Here is a 21,156-nt window from a genome sequence, read left to right on the forward strand (position 1 = left end):
AAAATCCAGTTTTTTCGAAAAAAATCACTAAAGTAACACATTATTTGTGTGTTATTTAGTTGATATTGGTGTAAACAGTTTTTTTAATCATATAAATTCTTGCTTTTAAAAATCTGAAGTGTTGTACTCGCGACTCTTCAGTCATTTGCAGCTTCATTATTACATAAGCAAGAGTAATAGGTTTAGGTTTATTTGTCATATATAGGTTAACACAGGGTCAACATACAATGAAATGTGTATGACGAGAAAAACAAGTCACTCAGCCTAGATCCAATAAAGCTTAAAAAAAAGATTACAAGTTAAAAATAGACAAGCCATATAAAATAAAATGTGTATGTTTTAAAAGAAGTTATAAGTTATAAAGTGCAGATGCATGTTCCAGTCTGTATTCAGAGTGTGTGCAGGTACAGTGTGTGTGTGAGTAGTGCAATGTAGATGTAATGCAATGTAGATGTAATGTAAGTGAATGTAAGTGTTCAGGTGTTGCTGTTGAGGAGTCGAATGGCCTGGTGGTAAAAACTGTTCTTAAGTCTTGTAGTCCGAGCAGCCAGACTCCTGTATCGTCTGCCAGATGGTAACAAGGAGAACAGCTGGCGTGCTGGATGGCTGTGGTCCTTTATGATGCTGCTTGTCTTACGCAAGCACCGATGGAGGTAAATGTCTTCAATGGCAGGAAGACTCTTGCCCGTGATGTGCTCTGCTGCCTTCACCACTCTCTGTAGTGATTTCCGGCTGCTGGCAGAGCAGCTCCCATACCAGACGGTAATGCAGCCCGTCAGCAGACTCTCGACCACACTCCTGTAAAAGTTTGAGGTGATGTTGGCATTCATGCCAAACTTCCTCAGCCTCCTCAGGAAAAAGAGCCGCTGGCGAGCTTTCTTGACCACAGTGTCTATGTGAAGGGTCCACGAGAGATCCTTGGTGATGTTTACTCCGAGGAACTTGAAGCTGTTAACCCTTTCAACTTCTATGCCGCTGATGTAGATGGCCTGGTGTTCTCTGCCTTGTTGTTTTCGATAGTCCACAATCATCTCCTTGGTTTTGCTGACGTTAAGAGACAAGTTGTTATCTAGGCACCAATTACTCAATGCCAGCACCTCCTCTCTGTAGGCCGTCTCATCGTTGTCAGTGATAAGGCCTATGATGGTTGTGTCGTCTGTAAACTTGATGATGGTGTTTGTGCCGTGTTTTGCAACACAGTCATGGGTGAACAAGGAATACAAGAGGGGGCTAAGCACACAGCCCTGCGGCGCTCCTGTGTTTAAAATGAGTGATGAGGATGTGTGTTTGCCGACTCTCACCACCTGGGGCCTGTTTGTGAGGAAAGAGAAAATCCATCTGCAGATGGTCGTCCCCAACCTAAGGTCGTCAAGCTTCAAGACGAGTTTTGAGGGGATGATGGTGTTGAATGCTGAGCTGTAATCTATGAACAGCATTCTTACATATGTATTTCCTCTTTCCAGGTGGGTGAGGGCAGTGTTTATTGTTAGCGCAACGGCATCCTCTGTCGATCTGTTTGCTCTGTAAGCAAATTGGAGAGGATCCAGCGTGTCAGGGAGGGAGGAGCAGATGTGACCTTTGACTAGTTGCTCGAAACACTTCATAATGACCGATGTCAGTGCAACCGGGCGATAGTCATTCAGACAGGAGACCACCGGTTTCTTTGGGACAGGAATGATGGTGGATGCCTTGAAGGAAGTGGGGACCACTGACTGCCTCAGGGAGAGATTGAAAATGTTGGTGAACACACCTGCTAGCTGGTCAGCACACGCCCTGACAGCACGGCCTGGGATGCCATCTGGTCCCGGAGCTTTGCGAGGATTGACCTTTTTGAAGGACCTTCTCACATCAGACGTTTCAAGGATCAGAGTGACAGACTCACTGCCCCCTTGAGGATATAGCACCTGTTCTTTGTTGGCTGCATCAAAACGAGCATAGAAAGTATTGAGCTCGTCTGCAAGACATGCAGTGGGCTGAACACTGACTGTGTTTTTCTTTTTATAGTCAGTGATGCAGCACAGTTCATTCCACAGGCGCTTGGTGTCAGAGCTGTGGTAGCTTGACTCTACTTTGTCCCTGTAGTCCCGTTTGGCCTTCTTGATGGACCTCCGGAGTTCGTATCTGGCTGCTTTGTATGCATCAGAGTCCCCTGAGCCAAAGGCAGAGGTCCGCGCCTTAAGCTTAGCCCGGATCTCCCTATTTACCCAGGGTTTCTGGTTAGGATATATGCAAACGGTGGTTTTAGTGACAACATCGTCAATGCACTTGCTGATATATCCTGTGACAGAGTCTGTGAATTCATTGATGTTGCCATCAGCTGCATCCTCAAACATCTCCCAATCAGTTGTTTCAAAGCAGTCCTGTAAGACCCCCTCAGCTTCACTGTCCCATTTGTAGATGTTCCTGTAAACCGGTTTTTCCTGTTTAAGTCTTTGTTTATATGCAGGCAGCAGCAATACAGAGCAATGGTCTGCTTTTCCAAAAGCTGGTCGAGGGAGAGATTTGTAGGAGTCCTTGAATAAGGTGTAACAATGATCCAGTGTTTGATCACCTCTTGTGGGGGGAGAGATGTGCTGATAGTACCTAGGGAGAACTTTCTTCATGTTTGCTCTGTTAAAGTCTCCCAACACAATAAATGCTGCTTCTGAGTTAGCGTTCTCTAGTCCACTGATAACATCATACAGTTCATCCATAGCCGAAGCTTTATCAGCTTGTGGGGGGATGTAAACAACTGAAAGAAGAACTGAACTGAACTCCCTCGGGAGGTAAAAGGGTCTAACTTTAATGGTCAGCAGCTCAAGAACCGGTGAGCAGTGTGTTTTTAAGACACACACATCCGTAGCCCACGAAGAATTAACCATAAAGCACACACCCCCTCCCCTTGACTTGCCTGAGTCCTTCGTTCTGTCTCCCCGATAAACTGTGAACCTGTCTGGTGTGACTGCGCAGTCAGGTACGCTGGGCTCTAACCACGTCTCTGTGAACGCCAAAACGCAGCAGTTCGTGATGTCTTTCTGGTGCTTTATCCGTGCGCGCAGCTCATCTAATTTGTTGTCCAGAGACTGAACGTTAGCGAGCAGGATGCTAGGCAGAGGAGGCTTGTTGTTTCCCTGTCGGGTTCGGCACAGAACTCCGGCGCGTTTCCCCCTCTTTGTTTTCCTTCGGCGTCGCGCGAGTAAGCAAAAGGCTCCAGGCAGTACAGTGTCTGCGATATCAAAAACTGTTGTAAAATCCGAACTGGCTGATGAACGTAATTCCAATAGTGTTTGCCGGTCATACTGAAAGTGTGATAAAGTAGAACGCACAAAAAGAGTGAGTAGTAAGAAAATAAATAATAACTTTTTGCTGAGATGACTCGGAGCTCTCGTCGGTGCAGCCATCTTACGCCGCAGCCCAGCCAATAGCTGTTTATTTTTGCGGTGTTTTAGGTGCAATAATAGCCAAAACCCCTTAGTGCATAAGGGGATAAATTAATACAGTCTGTACTCATGACTGCTTTTCTTTCAGCAATTATTATAACAACTGCTGCTGCATTATTAGCAAGCGGAAGAATTTTGTGCACAATGTGCCCCATTGTATCCAGTGAAAAGCGACTATAAGGGCAGCACTAACCATAGTTAGGTTTGGTGTATACTTTTTCATTTTTTAATTTTATTTGTAAAAAAAAAGTAGGAGATAAAATATACAGTTTCAAAAATTGTGAAGCATGTCTTCCCCGTCAAGGGATTCTATTTACATGTTCTAGTCCCTGTGGATGTTCAGAGTGTCAGATGTAAAAGAAATCTGCCAAACCAACAGTATCCAGAGGATTAAAAAGATTTTGCTTGTGTGTGTAAGAATTTCTTTCTTAAATGGATTAGCATGAGTAAAACATATTCAGACATTTGACAGTGTGGGCTGAAATTTTAAAAACTTTGCATAGAATGACAAAAAGCTGAAATAACAAGTAGAATCAATTCTTTAAAAGCTAAAATATCAATTAGAAACAATTCTTGAAAAGCTCATCTTTGTGTGTTAGGGTTGTCTTTCACTTTGATATATTTTTGTATTATATTTTGTGAACAGAAACCTGAGATGCAAAATAGGACTGATATGACAGCCTACTGTACCTGGGATCTCTTGTGTCTGGGATGTCCCTGTTGAGAGGCAGCCTGTCACTTAGAAAAACGTTGTATCCATATTGTTGAAACAAGTTTTGTGCCTCCGTTTGTTCTTCTGCAGACAGCTCGTCTCCCCACTCCTTAAACAGTTTTGAATTGGGGAAAAGTTTCTTAGTAATTTTCTTTGCCTTCATATTTGGATCTTCCTTGACTTCTTTATTCTGTTTGTTTGCTGAAACAAAGATAAATCATAAACTACCAAATGAAACAATGGAATAGTTCCTTACTTTTTGCATGTGTCATTTGTTCATAAAGTCTGCACATTTTCCAACCCACTTATTCAGATTCAAGGTCATGGAAATCCGATGCTGATCTTGGTTACGTTAACCCTAATGGGAAATCAGTCCATCAAAGAGTGTACTCATGCAAACAGCTGCACTGGCTTAGTTTGGGGCTGCAAATTATCCAACACACACAGTGCAGTAAAGTTCATGCTGAACAAACAGAACAGTGTGCCATTACTTCTGGATGGGAAAAATAATAGGATCTGTTATTCTTAATTTTATCTTAAAAATACAAATGTCAGAATATAATTAATGTATTAAAGTTACATTGAAATTACAATATAATATCAGAGCAGAATGAACATTTCTGACTTTTACATCTGAAAACAAAAGTAGAGAATTGACAACAATATATTTTTTCTTTAAAGGCAAATCTAGTCAAGTGGCGTTTTTGTCATACCATCCATACACAGTACTGCAGAAATAACATTCCCCTGGACCACGGTGCAACACATACATAAACACAGGGCAAAAGCAAAACAGGTAAAGAACTTTACTATACTATAAATGGATAAATAAATCAATAATGCATAAGACGTAAGTGAATAGAAACTTTTAAAACAGATAGTAATGAATAAATAAATAAAAACAACAGTAGATAAGATAAGTAAGCTTCTGGGAGTAGATCTGATTTGTGGGGGCAGCACAGAGTTCAGATTCCAGATGGCCAAGGGATAGAAGCTGCCGCAGAACCTGGCAGTAGTGGTACAGATGCTACAGCACCTTCTGTGAGATGGAAGTGGGACAAAGAGACCACGGGAAAGATGGCAGGGGTCCTTCACAATGCTATAGGTTTTGTGGATGCAGCTCTAAATAATAGAGGGCAGAGAAGTCCTCATGATCTTTACTGCTGTATTAGATACCCATTGCAGGACCTTATGATCAGAAACACCGTAGTATCCAAACTAGATAGTGAGGCAGCTGGTCAGAATGCATTTGAATGGTGCCCCCGTAGAATGTGGTAAGTATGGGTGGAGGTATTCTTGAATTTTTCATCTGCTGAAGGGAGAAGGAAGGTCAGTTACAAAGGTTCACATTAAGGAATTTGGTGCTCTTGACCAATTCCACAGCACAACCCTTCGATTTTTCAGTGTGGTGTGGACAACATGGGCCTTCCTGAAGTCATCAGTCATCTCTTTTGTCTTTACCGCATTAATAGACAGATTGTTGCACCTGCACCAGTCCGCTAATCATCGTATCTCCATTCTGTAAACTCATCCCCGCTGTTGATAGGACCCATCACCATTGTGTCATCTACTAAGGAGCTGTATGCACCTGTACAATCATAAGAAGTGGGGTGGGAAAGCAGCAATAGGGGGCTCTGATGCTCAGCATGATGGTACTGGAAATGATGTTTCCAACGCAATCTGCCTGGGGTCTCTCTGACAGGAAGTCCAGAATCCAGTTGCATAGGGAAGTGTTGTAGCCTAGAAAACTCATCTTCCCTGTCAACTTCCGACGGGTGATGATATTGAACAGAGCCTTTGTGGGTCCCTAAGCAGAACAAGATTTGGGGGCCTCCCACCACCTTGGCACTGCCAAAACTACTATTGTCAATGCTTGATCATTCGCACACCTAAGATAACTTTAACACTCCCATTATCACTTTGTTTAGTTGTTGCTGTTACTTACTTTATATCAATGTCAGCCTGGCATGTTTTGACTCTTCTGTGATTTTTAATCTTAAAAGGTATTAAACTCACCAAAGTGGTCTCGTGTTAATGTGTACTTTAATATTCAAAGTAAGGTTTCCTAAACCAATCCCTAGGCTCCCCTAGACAGTTCAACTTTGAGTTAGAATAGAGCCAAAACTTGGACTGTGGGAGTGAGGGGGCGTGTGGTGGTCCTGAGGGTTGGGATGAAAATCTCTATTCAAAGAGTTATAGTACTTTGAGTACAGTACAGTGATAAGTTGTATACTGAATGTGGTATGTTGAAAAGTAACCAAAAACCAAATAAACCAGTAGGCCATGTATTTACTGTAAACATGTTAAACACTTTAGTTGATTTTTGCTAAACATTTTCAACATGTAAAAGTGCAGAACAACTATCGACTTCAAATGATATAAAATAAAATAACTTATTTTAAAAATGAAAAATGCAACTCAAAACAAAGACAACATCAAAATTAATTAAATGAAAACTTAAATAATGACATAAAAAGAAAAGATGAACCTGTAACAACTTTACAATAACTGTTCAATATAAAGATGAATAATTATGAAAACTTTGTACAGATGTGCAAAAAAATTACAAAATAAAATTTAAGGCATTTTCTTTCTTTTTTTTCCTTTTCTTTTTTTTAGGTATTCTTATTTCTTCCTGTTGCAATCTACCTCAATATTACACTTTCACCTTTGAATCTCTCTTTCGTGGCTTTTCAGGGGGCAAAGTGATTTATGACATCATTATAAGAGATCTGACGGCCAACTTTGTTGTTGATGCTATAGTATAACATATATAGTATATTAAATATATATATAAATATGTATTACATTCATATAATTCATATAAGTTTATATTTTAACCAGTTAATGTATTAATAAGTAAACATTTTACATACTCGATTTTTCTAACGTTGCAGATTCCAGTGGGTTTTCATATTTACTACTATGGCTTTCCACATTACACCACAGCAACACATTAAGCAAGTTTTTTGTTGTTATTTTTTCAGTGATGTGTGATTCCACTTTTCTCACACTATGGATGAAAAAGTATTAAGAAACACTGATTCTGTGTCATTTTTACTATATAAAAATCAAATATAGCCTACATTGATTTTATGCTGAATAGTTTCTCTCTGTATGTATTACTTTGAAGCTGGAATACTTCAAAAATGTTACATTTGGTTAAAGCTTATTTATATTAATTTGATCACAATGTGACCCAAACCTAGTGTCTTGTCATGTATCATTACACCCCGAGTAGTAGGGCTGCCACAGTTAGTTGACATAGTCGATACCGTTCTAAACCGACACATCTTTTGTAAAATAATATACATAAACTTACCTTTTTGTTTTTAGAAAATGGGTCTATGGCATACATAGATTTTACGACGACATACATGTGTTTACAACATGTCATGAATTCCTCCCCTTCATCCCCCAACTAGCTAACATTAGTCGAACATACCTTGACTGAAATCAATAACGCTATTTAGCAAGTAATTATGGTGAAATGCTTTATCGTGCTGTTTTTAATTATCTTCTATTTTCTTCTTCTTTCTGTTCTCTGCTCCAGAAGGATATGTCCTTTTTTGTGACATAACTAGTTTTGCAGATTTCAACGCAGAGAAGACTGTTACCTAGTCCGATTGATGGCATCCCAATATAATGTCCTTTACAATTTTGCGTTCATGCACAAGATTCGTGACACCAGCTTAACATAACTTTGTTTTTGTGTGATTACTGTAGACATAATATATCACAAAATATTAATATATTCCCTTAAGATTATAAAGTTCTATCTGTCATTTTTCCCATTTCTTTGTCATGTGGCCACACTGCTTCACCACGGAGCCATAACATGTAGTATAATTATTTCGGATAAATCTTGTATGTTAAATCTGAGCAACATGGATCCATGCCAGAATATATGTAACATGTGAAGATTTATACATCACACCAAGACCATGCAGAATTACGGTACATATATTTTAAATTCGAAATGCAGCAATTTTCCTGTATATTCCGGGTAAATCGCATCATACAGAAATAGGGGAATAGTGATCATAGCGTTCAAACTATTTCCTCATTTTCATAACATGATGGGTGCTCTGTAATCCTGATAAAGCGGGAGACCCAAGAAGTAGCCTACCTATGTTGTAGATAGACTGCTGATTGAAGTTGTTTTTTGGTGAGCCCGACAATTTGTTGAAATTGACTTGGCCGAGTCGCCATGAAAGATGACATGACGCATTAGAAATTTTTTTCCAGCTCAAAGAAGAAAACAAAGGAAGTTGGTTCTTATTTGGACTTGGAAAAATACCATCAAAAGAATGGTAAAATAAATATTAATTTTCTTCTGGCTGGTGACAATGTATAGACAACAGAAAGGTCTGTCGTATCAGACAACCAGACCAATTGAACTGTAGAAAGCATCTAATACATGCAGACACTGCTACCACCACAGATTGTGTTTTGTAACAATTTATAAATAAACTGTTTGTGTTCCTTGCTTCTTTTCATGTTTTGCAAGTTAGAGCCTTGTAATTCCAATAATAATTAAAAATTAAAAAAACATGTTCTATTTTGGGACATTTCAAGCGCTTTTGGGGCCCCTCTGGTGGTCTAGGGGGCCCTAAGCAGTCGCTTAGTTCGCTTATTCCTCAGGCCAGCTCTGGTGTTGGATGTTGAACTGAAGTCAATAAAAAACATTCTAGTATTATGGAGCTAATTTGTCCAGATGGGACAAGGCCAAAGTAGATCATATGGCATCCTCAAAGAAATGGTTCGGGCAAACGGAAAACTGGAAAGGGTCATACAATGTGGGAAATTCATCTTTCAGTGGGCCATGTCTAGCCTTTCTAAGTTCTTCAAAATGACAGGTGTAAGTGCTATAAGGAAATAGTCATTGAGCCAAGAGACAGAGGACTTCTTTAGCACGAGTATGTGGTGGTCATTTGGAAGCACTTGGGGACGACTGCCTGCCTGGGGGAAATGATGAAAATGTCTATAAAAATATCTTTTATCTGATTTGTACATTTCGTGAGCACACAGCCAGGTATGTTGTCTGGTCCAGCAGATTTGTGTGAGTTTACATTCAACAAAGTGTTGGGAACAAACATTTTGAGTACTGAAAAACCATTTGTGCTTGTCTAGAGCAACTAGATCAGTGATTCAGTGTGACTGAGTGTTTTCATTTCAAATGGCAAACAATGACTGTTATTGACGAGCATAAGAATATTTTCTTTTTATTTCTGAACGGGAATGGCCGGGAATTAACGAGGAGGTTCACCACTTCTATATTTCGGGCCCGGAATGTCAGCTGCGGCAAATTCCTAGGAGGGACCATGCTCCTCTCGTTCCCCTTCCCTTAATTGATGTTCCCTTTGACAGGATAGGGGTCGACATAGTAGGACCCCTGGAACCCTCGGCCCGAGGACATAAATATATATTAGTCCTCATATATTATGCGACCCAATATCCAGAAGCTATTCCGTTGCGCTCAGCTAATTCTAAAGCCATCGCACGGGAACTAATGGGAGTCTTTGCGTGAGTTGGGGTCCCTAAAGAAGTCCTTATGGACCAAGGGACACCGTTTACCTCGGAGACGTTCAAGGAAACGGCCAAGTTGCTGAAAATAAAGCACTTGAGAACCGCGGTGTATCATCCTGAAACCGATGGTTTAGTAGAGATATTTAATCAGACTCTCAAACAGATGCTTCATAAGGTGGTCAGCGGGGATGGGAGGAATTGGGATCAACTCCTCCCCCTCGTGCTCTTTGCCTACCGGGAAGTCCCTCAAGCCTCAACGGGTTTCTCACCCTTTGAATTATTATATGGACGACAACCCCGGGGCATATTGGACATTTTAAAAGAAGGTTGGGAAGGAGAGGCTCTTCCCTCGACTAATATTTTGGAATATATCGCGCAGTTACGCGATAGATTTGAGAAAATTCGGCCCATATTAAAAAGTCACATGAAAGAGGCACAAGCAGCACAGGCCCACTATTATGACCATGGCACGACACTTCGGGAGTTCCAGCTGGGGGATCGAGTCATGGTATTGGTTCCCACCTCCCACTCTAAACTACTTGCCCACTGGCAAGGGCCATACGAAGTTAAAGAGAGGAAGGGACTCGTCGACTATTTGGTGAAACAACCCAATCGTCGACCGAGTGAGCGGATATATCACGTGAATCTGCTGAAACCGTGGAAGGAAAGGGACCCTGATCCCACCTCCGGCCAGCCCCACTCCTTCTTTGCTCAAAGTAACACACTTAACTTCAGGTCTAATTTGAATAACCGACAGAGGAGAGAGCTAGAAGCAGTTATCTCATCCGTTCCGGAGGTGGTAGACGAAATTCCAGGAAGGACCTCTCTTGTTGCCCATGACATTGTGACTGAACCCGGGGTCATAGTCCGAGAACGACCCTATCGACTTCCTGAGGCAAAGTAAGCGGAAGTGGAACTGGAAATCAAGCGCATGCTGGACCTAGGAGTCATAGAGTAGAGTCATAGTCCCTGGTCCAGCCCAATTGTCTTGGTTCCTAAGCCTGACGCGAGTTGAAGGTTTTGCAATGACTTCCGTTGGCTTAATCAGGTCTCACAATTTGATGCTTATCCAATGCCTCGAGTGGACAACCTCCTTGAAAGGCTTGGACAGGCACAATACCTGACCACACTTGACATGACCAAAGGGTACTGGCAGGTTCCTTTAACAGACTCTGCAAAGGGTAAAACCGTGTTTAGCACCCCTAGTGGGCACTGGCAGTATCGTGTCCTTCCATTCGGGTTACATGGGGCTCCTGCAACTTTCCAGCGTCTGGTGGACAAAGTGCTCCACCCCCATAACATGTATAGTGCTGCCTACCTGGATGACGTTGTCATCTATTCCTGCACCTGGAAGGAACACTTACAGCACGTCGGAGCGGTATTGCGGACGCTGGGTGAAGCCGGTCTTCGAATCAATCCAAAGAAATGTTTCTTTGGATTGGAGGAAGCCAAGTATTTGGGCTACCTGGTGGGTTGTGGTACGGTGAAGCCGCAGTGCTCTAAAATAGAAGCCATTTTGACATGGCCTCGCCGGTTTGTACCACGCTTTTCGGAGAGAGCCTTGCCCTTGACTAATTTAACAAAGAAGAGGGCTCCTAACACTGTGGTATGGACTGATATGACTGAGGCAGCCTTCAGTGACTTAAAAAGGGCCCTGACGTCGGCATCCGTTTTAAAGGCGCCTGACTTTTCATGGCCTTATATCCTCCAGACGGACTCTTCAGACACAGGCCTAGGGGCAGTGCTGAGCCAAAGTGTCGATGGTGCTGAACACCCCGTCATGTTCCTGAGCCGGAAACTGTTGGATCGGGAGACCAGATATGCGGCAGTGGAGAAGGAGGCTCTTGCGATTAAGTGGGCGATTACACAGTTGAGGTACTACCTCTTGGGTTGGGAGTTTACACTAGTCACGGACCATGCACCTTTACAGTGGATGGCCCTGCACAAGGAGTCTAACTAACGAGTCACGAGATGGTTCCTCGATCTGCAACATTATAAGTTTTCGCTCATTCATCGGAAGGGTTCTCTACATGCCAATGCCGATGCTCTCTCCCGCGTTCATGACCTCTAGGTGCAGAATGCCCGATGGGTATGGGCTGGGGGGGGGGGGGGGGGGGGGGGGGGCCCTGTCACACACGTGTGTTTAGGAGACAGCTAAAGGGCTTAAATACATGTGATTTCATGCCAGACCAAGGGGTGGCGAAGTGCACTAATTTTCCCTCTCGATCTTTTGCAGACCATTCTAGGGAAATCCCGCCCGGCTCTGGGGCAGCCACTGATGTCACTTCTGGTTCCGGTATTAATGACATCACTTCCGCTACTGGCCTTTAAAGCTGCCATCTTCACTCATGGAAATCAGTTCTGTTTTGGACTCTGTTGAATGAGCATGTCTCTGCTATTTGATCAGTTTTGCAGCCGTAAACAATTATATGGGTGGCTGCCCCAAACCTTCTCGTCTTTTGGTCGTTTTTCTGACACATGCTATGTGCTAGCACACACATAGACATGGCAATCATATCACTTGCATACCACCATTTTATCTGCAAAGTTAACTCCAAAAGCTCCATAATGCAAAAAAAACGCCTATAAATACAATATGCATGGTTTTTATTTCCATTTAAACTTTATTCATTATGATTATGCTGGCCAGCCCAGTCCACAATAAATCATGAACTGGTTGTCTAGTGATTAAATCTAAGTGTAGAAGCATCATCTGAATGAAATTAATTCAACAGGGAGTGTAACTGCAGTCAGAAGTACTCACAACGTTAGTCACTTTTACTAATAAAATGCTTTGAAGTTTTCATTCTAGCAGGTGACATATATAACCAACATTTTCAACCTATTAAAGGAGATGTTAAAAGGAAAGAAATGGTAGGAAATAAAATAAAGGACAGGGGGAATACTAATCCCATTGGAGCGCACTGACTGTCACAGAGAGGGAAGTAGTTGAACGTTTGACCTCTTTATAACTGTTGTTGAAATTTGCTACTGATTTACATGATTTATTTCTGATCTCATCTTGCTACATTAATGAGAGCAGATCACCAGAATGTTTCATGGACTAGTACTCCTTTTTTTATTTCCTATTTTTTCAATTGAAATTTTCCTTCATTATGTTATAGTGTCAGTTTGTTGCCTCAATTATACACTATTTGGTATTGTATTCTCAAACTCAATGCAAAGTTTTGTGATGACTCACCTATTTGAATGCAATGCATTTTATTATTCCATACATTAAAAATACAATAAAGGAAATGGTGCATCACAAGCTATAACATAGAACACGGCCAGAGTGTTACTGCCAGACTGACAGAAATCAGCCTACATTATATAGTGTGGGGAACAGCCCAGACACAGACAGGTAGACATCGTTTTATCACCCAACACACATTTATTTACAATTATTACAAATGAAACACACACACAACCCAGTGCCGCAGCACCAATCACCCCAAAGTCCAGGCCTCACAATGCCTCTTCTCTCTTTCTCTAGTCCGCCTCCACTCCTCTCCCATCCTCTTCCACCCAACTCCAGCCATCGAATGGAGGGAGGCGGCCCCTTTTATACACACCCGGATGTGCTCCAGGTGCCTCCTGATTAGCCTTCGCCGGCACTCCCCAGTGTGGCGGAAGTACCGGCTGCGCACCAGGAAGCATTCCGGGTGTCCCTGGTCTTTTTCCCCCCAGCACTTCCGGGTGTGGCGGAAGTGCTGAGGGCCAGGGCTCCATAGGCATTGGGGCGCCCCCTGGTGGTGACCACGGGCCCCTATAGGGTTGAGCTTCAAAGCTCTGTTCCCTTTGTCCCAAAAGCCACCAGGGTGGTCACCCCCACATGGTCTGGGGGAGGCATAAGCCCTCATCTGGTCCTCCTGGGCGTTCCGGCTGGGTACCACCCCCAGCCTCCTCTGACAATAGATACTAGCACAGCAAAACATCCATTCATTAAAATTGGCAGAATGGTACAATGATAAATCAGTCTTTTTCAAGCACATCATGCATTTAGGAATCTCAGTTCACCAGCTATGCTAGCCCTTATATCCCTCTTTCTTTGTGCATCTTGTTCACTCTGTTCATTGCACATTCTAGCTCTAATATCCTTCTTCTTTGTGTGTCTTGTTCGCTTTGTCCAGCACATATTCTAGCCCTTATTTCCCTCTTTCTTTATAAGATGCCTTTGTTCATTGGACATTGCAGCCCTTTTGTGAATTCTGGATGACATTACACTCAGGTACAGAAGCTGAATTCCGGACATATTACACAAGTAAGATTTGGTTGATGCCTTTATCCAAGGTGAGTTAGAAGATCAGGATGTCTTACACTAGTTTACCAGCTTTTTATTTTTTCAGTTGCTGTTCTCCATAAACCTGTATCTGGATTGAGTAGGTTGTGAAAATGGATAAATGGTAGAGTTCTTGGCCTTGACCTCAACCATTACCAACACACACGAACGCATACAGAGCAGAGCTTTCCAGCAATTGTGATCATCTTTCGTAAAAAAGAGACTACAGAAGATTTCATCCATTAACACCTGCAAGTGAGCATTTTTATTAATTTTTTTAAAAAATGGGAACAGTCAAATGAGAAATGTTATAAACATGAAATAGGCAGAAAACAAGTCCCCATCTCTTACACTCCAGTACGCCAGGGGCCTCATACATAACACTCTGTGTACAATTCACACTAAAACATGGCATATGAACAAAAGCAGAAATGTGCATACTCACAAAAAAATCCAGATGCATAAATTTGTGCGTAAGCCAACTTCAGTGTTCTTCCGCTACATAAATCCCGGTCAGTGTTAAAAGTAAAGAACGTGCATGCGCCTGCCGCCCCACCCAGACTCCTCCCAGAATTACGCCCCTTTGAATATGCAAATCAATATAAATAGCCCCTTATGTTTCATGTTCTGTGAAAAGTCAATAGCAAAAGCACGGGGGAAAAAGAAGAATTTCAGTGAATACCAAGTAGAGGCAAGGAAAAACATACTATCTGTTGGTTTAAGCAGTGATATAAACAACAAAAGGAAGTTGATTGAGTAACAGAGTGGTGAAGGAACTCGAAAGTTCAAGTTCAGAAAGTCACAAAGTGCCCAAAATAAATAAGAAGTGGTCAGATATCAAAGTCGCCGTGAAAAGGCGAGTCGCAGCCCACCATCTGAGTGTCATATGGAAGCGTATTAGGGTACAGAGAAAAGAAAAACAAAATAAGGACACAGTTGTCCAAATATCAACTTTAATCTCGAAATGTAAACTTTAATCACATATTTTGTCATTAAAGTAAAACGTCATAAACTTCATCTTAAAATTGTTTAATTTACTAGTTTCTCAAATCCCATCGTAACTAAAGTAGTATGTTCTATGAAAAAAAAAGTAGCATGCTTCGTATTCTATGTGTTCTTCTATGTACTCTGTGTGTGAATCACTATTTGCTTCTTAAACGGGCTTCTCTTCCGCCAACGGCACACAGAATACATTACATTCATGATATTACAGCTCTCTGAACAATTTACAATTTAAATATTAAGATGTACAGTAATCCCTCCTCCATCGCGGGGTTTGCGTTCCAGAGCCACCCGCGAAATAAGAAAATCCGCAAAGTAGAAACCATATGTTTATATGGTTATTTTTATATTGTCATGCTTGGGTCACAGATTTGCGCAGAAACACAGGAGGTTGTAGAGAGACAGGAACGTTATTCAAACATTGCAAACAAACATTTGTCTCTTTTTCAAAAGTTTAAACTGTGCTCCATGACAAGACAGAGATGACAGTTCAGTCTCACAATTAAAAGAATGCAAACATATCTTCCTCTTCAAAGGAGCAAATAAATCAATAGGGCTGTTTGCTTTTAAGTATGCGAAGCACCACGGCACAAAGCTGTTGAAGGCGGCAGCTCACACCCCCTCCTCAGGAGCAGAGAGAGAGAGACAGATAAAAAAATCAATATGTGCCCTTTGAGCTTTTAAGTATGCGAAGCACCGTGCAGCATACTTAAAAGCTGCACACAGAAGGTAGCAAAGTGAAGATAATCTTTCAGCATTTTTAGACGAGCGTCCGTATCGTCTAAGTGTGCGAACAGCCCCCCTGCTCACACCCCCTACGTCAGGATCACAGATAGTCAGCGCAAGAGAGAGAGAAAGAAAAGTAAGTTGGGTAGCTTCTCAGCCATCTGCCAATAGCGTCCCTTGTATGAAATCAACTGGGCAAACCAACTGAAGAAGCATGTACCAGAAATTAAAAGACCCATTGTCCTCAAAAACCCTCGAAGCAGCGAAAAATCCGCGATATATATTTAAATATGCTTACATATAAAATCCGCGATGGAGTGAAGCCGCGAAAGGCGAAGCGCGATATAGTGAGGGATTACTGTATACTTGATATTTTCATAATGATAGGAATTAAAGCATGTATTAAACATGGGGACACGGTGGCACAGTATTAGTGATGTCCAGAGATTGTTCCTGCCTCCCACAAGATGCTTGCACTGTGCGTGACCTTCAATGAAATACTTTATTGCAGCAGTACTGTCTCTCTCAAATGTGCTAACCCCCAATCCCTGTCCTTCCTTTTCTTTCTCCATGTAACAAATCACCACGCAATCCGTTCTTTAATTCTTCAAAACTTTTATGGAACACTGAAATATCTTCATAGTACATGTTTAATTATTCCATCCATCTATCCATCCTGGGTCGAACTAATCCCAGCAAGCATACAGCACGAGGCAGGAACAATCCCTGTACGGGGCACCAGCTCATCGCTACTGCTGTCCAGCATGTCCTCACATGTTTAATTATTAACCATATACTGTACATTATTTAAATGATATTTAAAATTTATCTGTATAATGTAATAAACATACTTTACTGCATTTCATCTTAAAAATTATATCAAGAGCTCCAAGAAGATAACGCTTGGAAATCTGAATCGACTTAGAAGCCAGTCGTCATCATATGTAATATGTGCTTTATAAAGTGGTTCAGGTTGTACAATATTAAAACTGTAGTGCAAGTTTACAGTGAGGTGATTGTACTTATAAGTACAAACAGTTCTACCAGGAACACTTGATGGACTGATTGAGTGTGTTTAGAGCTCTTGGGATGAAACTGTTTCTGAAGTGTGAGGTCTCTACAAGAAAGGCTCTGAAGCGTTTGCCGTACTGTATGGGAACAGTTCAAATAGACTACGCTCATGGCTGAGGCAGTGTGTGCTAAATGCTGTATCCCAATAATCCTGTTTCCGATCAGCTGCTGTAGAATTGTGATTCCACACTCAGATACAGTGGGTTAAATACTCAGTGGTGCACTGAGAGTAATAACACTAAAGCAGCTATAGTATTTGGAATAGTTTGGCCATTCTGTGCACCATTATATGGTTGCAGGTTGATTACAATCAGATGCCTTAAACTAATAAACAATATGCTGTTAATTTCAGTGTGTATGATAAAGCAGCATCAGGGATGTGAATCTAAAAAAGAAAGGGAAACCACACTGGAACAAAAGCACTGCTTTGATGCTGGGTGCTGCCAGTTTGCAAAACCGAGCAGAAAAATTGCGTATGCAAGGAATTGACCTGACATGAAAATGTGCATGGCTTTATGCCAAATTTAGTTTTTATACATCACGATGTGAGTGTGGAAACTGGTGTAGACATCATTTTTGTGAGTACGCACTGTTTATACATGATGCCCTTGGAGATGTCCAAAAACAAAAATGCCTTAAAAATGAAAAGCAGTGTACTGACATCAAGCTACTCTACACATGCCAGTGAAAGGAAACTAAATGGTTCTTAAAGAGAGCAGCTCCCTTTTCAAGATATGGTATGGTGGATGGAGAGGAAATATTAATACAAGCAGAAGTCCTAATAAAATTAAATTCATATTAAATCATTAAATCAAATAATTAAATCATATCATATTGACCTGATCCACTAACTTTGATGAAATGTTTTGCAGAAAGCAAGGTGTGTTAGTAAATGAATGGGAGTATTACCTATAATAAAAATGAGTGCACTTAATGACTTTTTCTATTCATAATAAGATGACAGATTTTGTGGTGTTGGTCATGAGTTCATATATTATCCAAACAATATACAACTATTCTATAAATATTATGGGGTTAAAAAGGGTAGCACAGAAAGTTTCCCCTGCCATGAGCTTACACATGATACAGGGATCGTGCCAACTGCGAGCACAGACTCTCCTGCTGATTTAAGTAACCTCAAAAAAGGAAGGATGAATTATTCATGTTAAAGCAACAAAATCTTTTTATCATGTGAGGAAGCTTGCGTCACAATACGTCACTGGAATGTTTATCTGTTTAAAGATCAAGGAAGGGTCCTGTTTTAAATCCAATAATATGTATAAGATTACTTAAAAAACTGGAAATGCAACATTTCAGCCCTTGCAACACACCTGTCAAATAAATGTTAGTTTTTATGTGATTCCCTTGATGTTTTTCCTCCCTTTGTTATTTTGAAGGTACTCACTTTCTCTGACATAGCCACACCTTAAGCATTGCATTTTTATAGCAGGTTGCAACTTATCTAAACCGTATATTTGATTTGATTATTTGGAGTTTGATAAAAGAAAAATATTTTCTTTCTAGTGGGCGGCACGGTGGCGCAGTGGGTAGCGCTGCAGCCTCGCAGTTGGGAGACCTGGGGACCTGGGTTCACTTCCCGGGCCCTCCCTACGTGGAGTTTGCATGTTCTCCCCGTGTCTGCGTGGGTTTCCTCCCACAGTCCAAAGACATGCTGGTTAGGTGGATTGGCGATTCTAAATTGGCCCAAGTGTATGCTTGGTGTGTGGGTGTGTTTGTGTGTGTCCTGCGATGGGTTGGCACCCTGCCTGGGATAGGTTCCTGCCTTGTGCCCTGTGTTGGCTGGGATTGGCTCCAGCAGACCCCCGTGACCCTGTGTTCAGATTCAGCGGGTTGGAAAATGGATGGGATGGATGGATTTTCTTTCTATTTTGCCTGACACCTCACTGTCAAATAAAGTGTTTTTCTTTCCCTAGATTACTTTCATTAAGATTTTAGGCTCCATTATTTTGGGAAATATTTTTTTTATTGTACTCCATTATTGTTCTTCTGCATGTAATCATGTAGACAGGGCAGTCTGAAAGTGTGTGTGCGCTTTCAGCCTGAGCAATTATGTTATTTATACAAATCCATGTTTCTTTATTGTGGTTTAGGAATTGTTTTAAAGTCTTAAAGCCTTACACTTCATAATATAATATTATCACACCTGTGTTCTTCAATTCAGGGATGCCAGAAGACATAAACTATACTGTCAGTGTTGGGTACATGGTACAGGATGCCAGGATGGCATGCAAATCACACACATCCATATTCAAAGCAGGACAATTTAAAATTTTCCACCAACCTAACATACATTGTACATCTTTAGTAAATGGAAAAAATGGAGTACCCAGACTCAAATTTGCAGCACATCAAAATTCCAAATGAATTGAAACCAGAACTCTAGAGTGTTGGGGCAGGAGGGTTCGTTTTTTTAAGAGCAAATATTAAAAATAACAAAAGAAGGAAGAAAACTCTTTGGTGTGTGAGAGGAAACATGTTATGATTTCAACAGACATATAAATACTTCTTCCATATATACCTTTGTAATAAAACACTCATTGTTGTGGGTTGGTGCACTGTACTGTACTTAATGTCTATTAATTTACCTATTATTTATCTATGTATAGTATACTATTCTATACTATTAATAAAGTATCTATCTATCTACTATAGTATAGTTCTCACTTGTCTTGCACTTATCCTGTATTATGTTATAGATGTACTATTTGTGTGTAGGTTGCACTGTGGTCCTGGGGTACATTATTTCTAGTCATTGTATGCTGTGTATGTGTGGTATGTTAATAAGGTCTCTTGATTCAACTTAACTTTTGAAATGCATAGAATTTATTTCTACACTTCAAATATTTTGGTGCATTGAATATTTCTCAAATCTTTCTAACTCCATTTAGGAGGCACTACTATCTTTTGGGCTAGTTACCATGAATACCTGCTCAGGAATCTCAATGCATGACTTTAATTATGTGAGTACATAAAGGTCAGTCCAAGTACTTTGCATATCATCCTAAATTAGATAGATAACTAAACAAATATTTTTGTTTGGCGTTTTCTTTAAAGGAAGTACTAGTTAAAGAAACTTTGGAATAGTTATATTGAAAATGATTTTTGGAATTATAATTTTTATTTTGACAAATATAGGATGGTAATTTTCTAAATTTGGCTAATTTTTTTGGTTACATTTTACCTTCTGGATTCTCTTCATATAAAATAACTTCCTTTCTCCAGTATGGGCAGAACATAACATGTACTGAGGCTTTTACAGACTTGAACAGTATGTAGGATACATGTAGTGAACTGAAAAACAACTTTTGTGTCAGAATAGGAATGGTTATTGTCATGGTTTTGCACCAAGGTAACAACCTGGAACTTTGCATAATGTATGTGTTATTAACAGATAACATTCCAAATTTTCTGTCCGTGATCAATTTAATATTTAATCTCACTCCATTTTTTTATGAATGGGCAACATGGTGATGCAGTAGTCAGTGATGCTTACATCTCTAGATTTCTAGGTTCTAATCTTGATCCGATCTTTGCCTGGCTTCCACATGAATAATTCTGCATTCATCATTACTTCAGAAAAAAATATAACTAAAAAACTGTTCCAAATCCATTATTTAATAAGTGCTTCAAAAAAATAACAGAAACTCTTAAGTTGTTATACTTAAAGATTTCATGACAAGCAAAGATTCTAACAGCAGAAATAAGAACAGTAGTGTGAATTAGAAAAAAGTAGCCTATTTATGAGCTGCATACAAATTTCTGTCTCAATTGGAAATTAAAACGCATTGTTTTGGCATATTTGTTGAAATCATCATTTAAACTTATTTCATAAAAAGCATTTAGTCCAAGTATGTGGTGCAGCTTAACGGTCAAAAATTAAGAGTGGTGTATAAAACATGAAATTTTTTGAAATGTGCTAAATTTGTAATGGTTACAATAGCAAAAACAGTATTAATAATTTGTAACAAAATTAAAAGTAATTTACAGTACAATTTTAGAACCTGTGCATCATCAGGTTACTAATGCTAATCAAGTTAAACATGTTAGAACTATATCTATATTATATACTGTAAAGGCTGTGAATGACTCATTAAAAAGCAGTGATAAATGTCCATTGTAATATTACAAAAACAGTAAATGTAATACAAAAGTAAAAGCTTACCAGAGTGTTCTTGTCTAATTTTCAGCTCATTCATCAGTTCTTTATTTTGCTTTAATAGTAATTGAATTTCTCCAAGAAATGCTTTCATTTCATTTTGCTCAAAACTCCCACTATACATATAAAGTGCAGCTGCCCCAATAAACAGCACCATCAGACAAACTGTTTTATTATAACTGACCTTCATTATTCACTGTGAAAAAAAATTAAAAATATCAAAAACAAGGTGTATATA

General features: G+C 40.3%; 1 protein-coding gene across 4 annotated transcripts in view; it reads right to left on the minus strand.

Moving 5' to 3' along the window:
• Window positions 1-21,156, minus strand: part of LOC114657406 (probable polypeptide N-acetylgalactosaminyltransferase 8) — a 526,476-nt gene that overhangs the window by 485,068 nt on the left and 20,252 nt on the right. For 3 of the 4 annotated variants that reach the window (XR_007935625.1, XR_007935626.1, XM_051930802.1), the window contains exon 2: window positions 20,925-21,114. The exons of the other annotated variant lie outside the window; for it this stretch is intronic. Coding sequence is in view for 1 of the 3 variants with exons in the window: in XM_051930802.1 (XP_051786762.1) it covers window positions 20,925-21,108 (184 nt within the window). In the remaining 2 variants the exon portion in view is untranslated. The remainder of the gene's footprint in view (window positions 1-20,924; window positions 21,115-21,156) is intronic. 4 annotated transcript variants of the gene reach the window in all.

Source organism: Erpetoichthys calabaricus, chromosome 1 (assembly GCF_900747795.2).
Source record: "Erpetoichthys calabaricus chromosome 1, fErpCal1.3, whole genome shotgun sequence".
Classification (NCBI taxonomy): domain Eukaryota; kingdom Metazoa; phylum Chordata; class Cladistia; order Polypteriformes; family Polypteridae; genus Erpetoichthys; species Erpetoichthys calabaricus.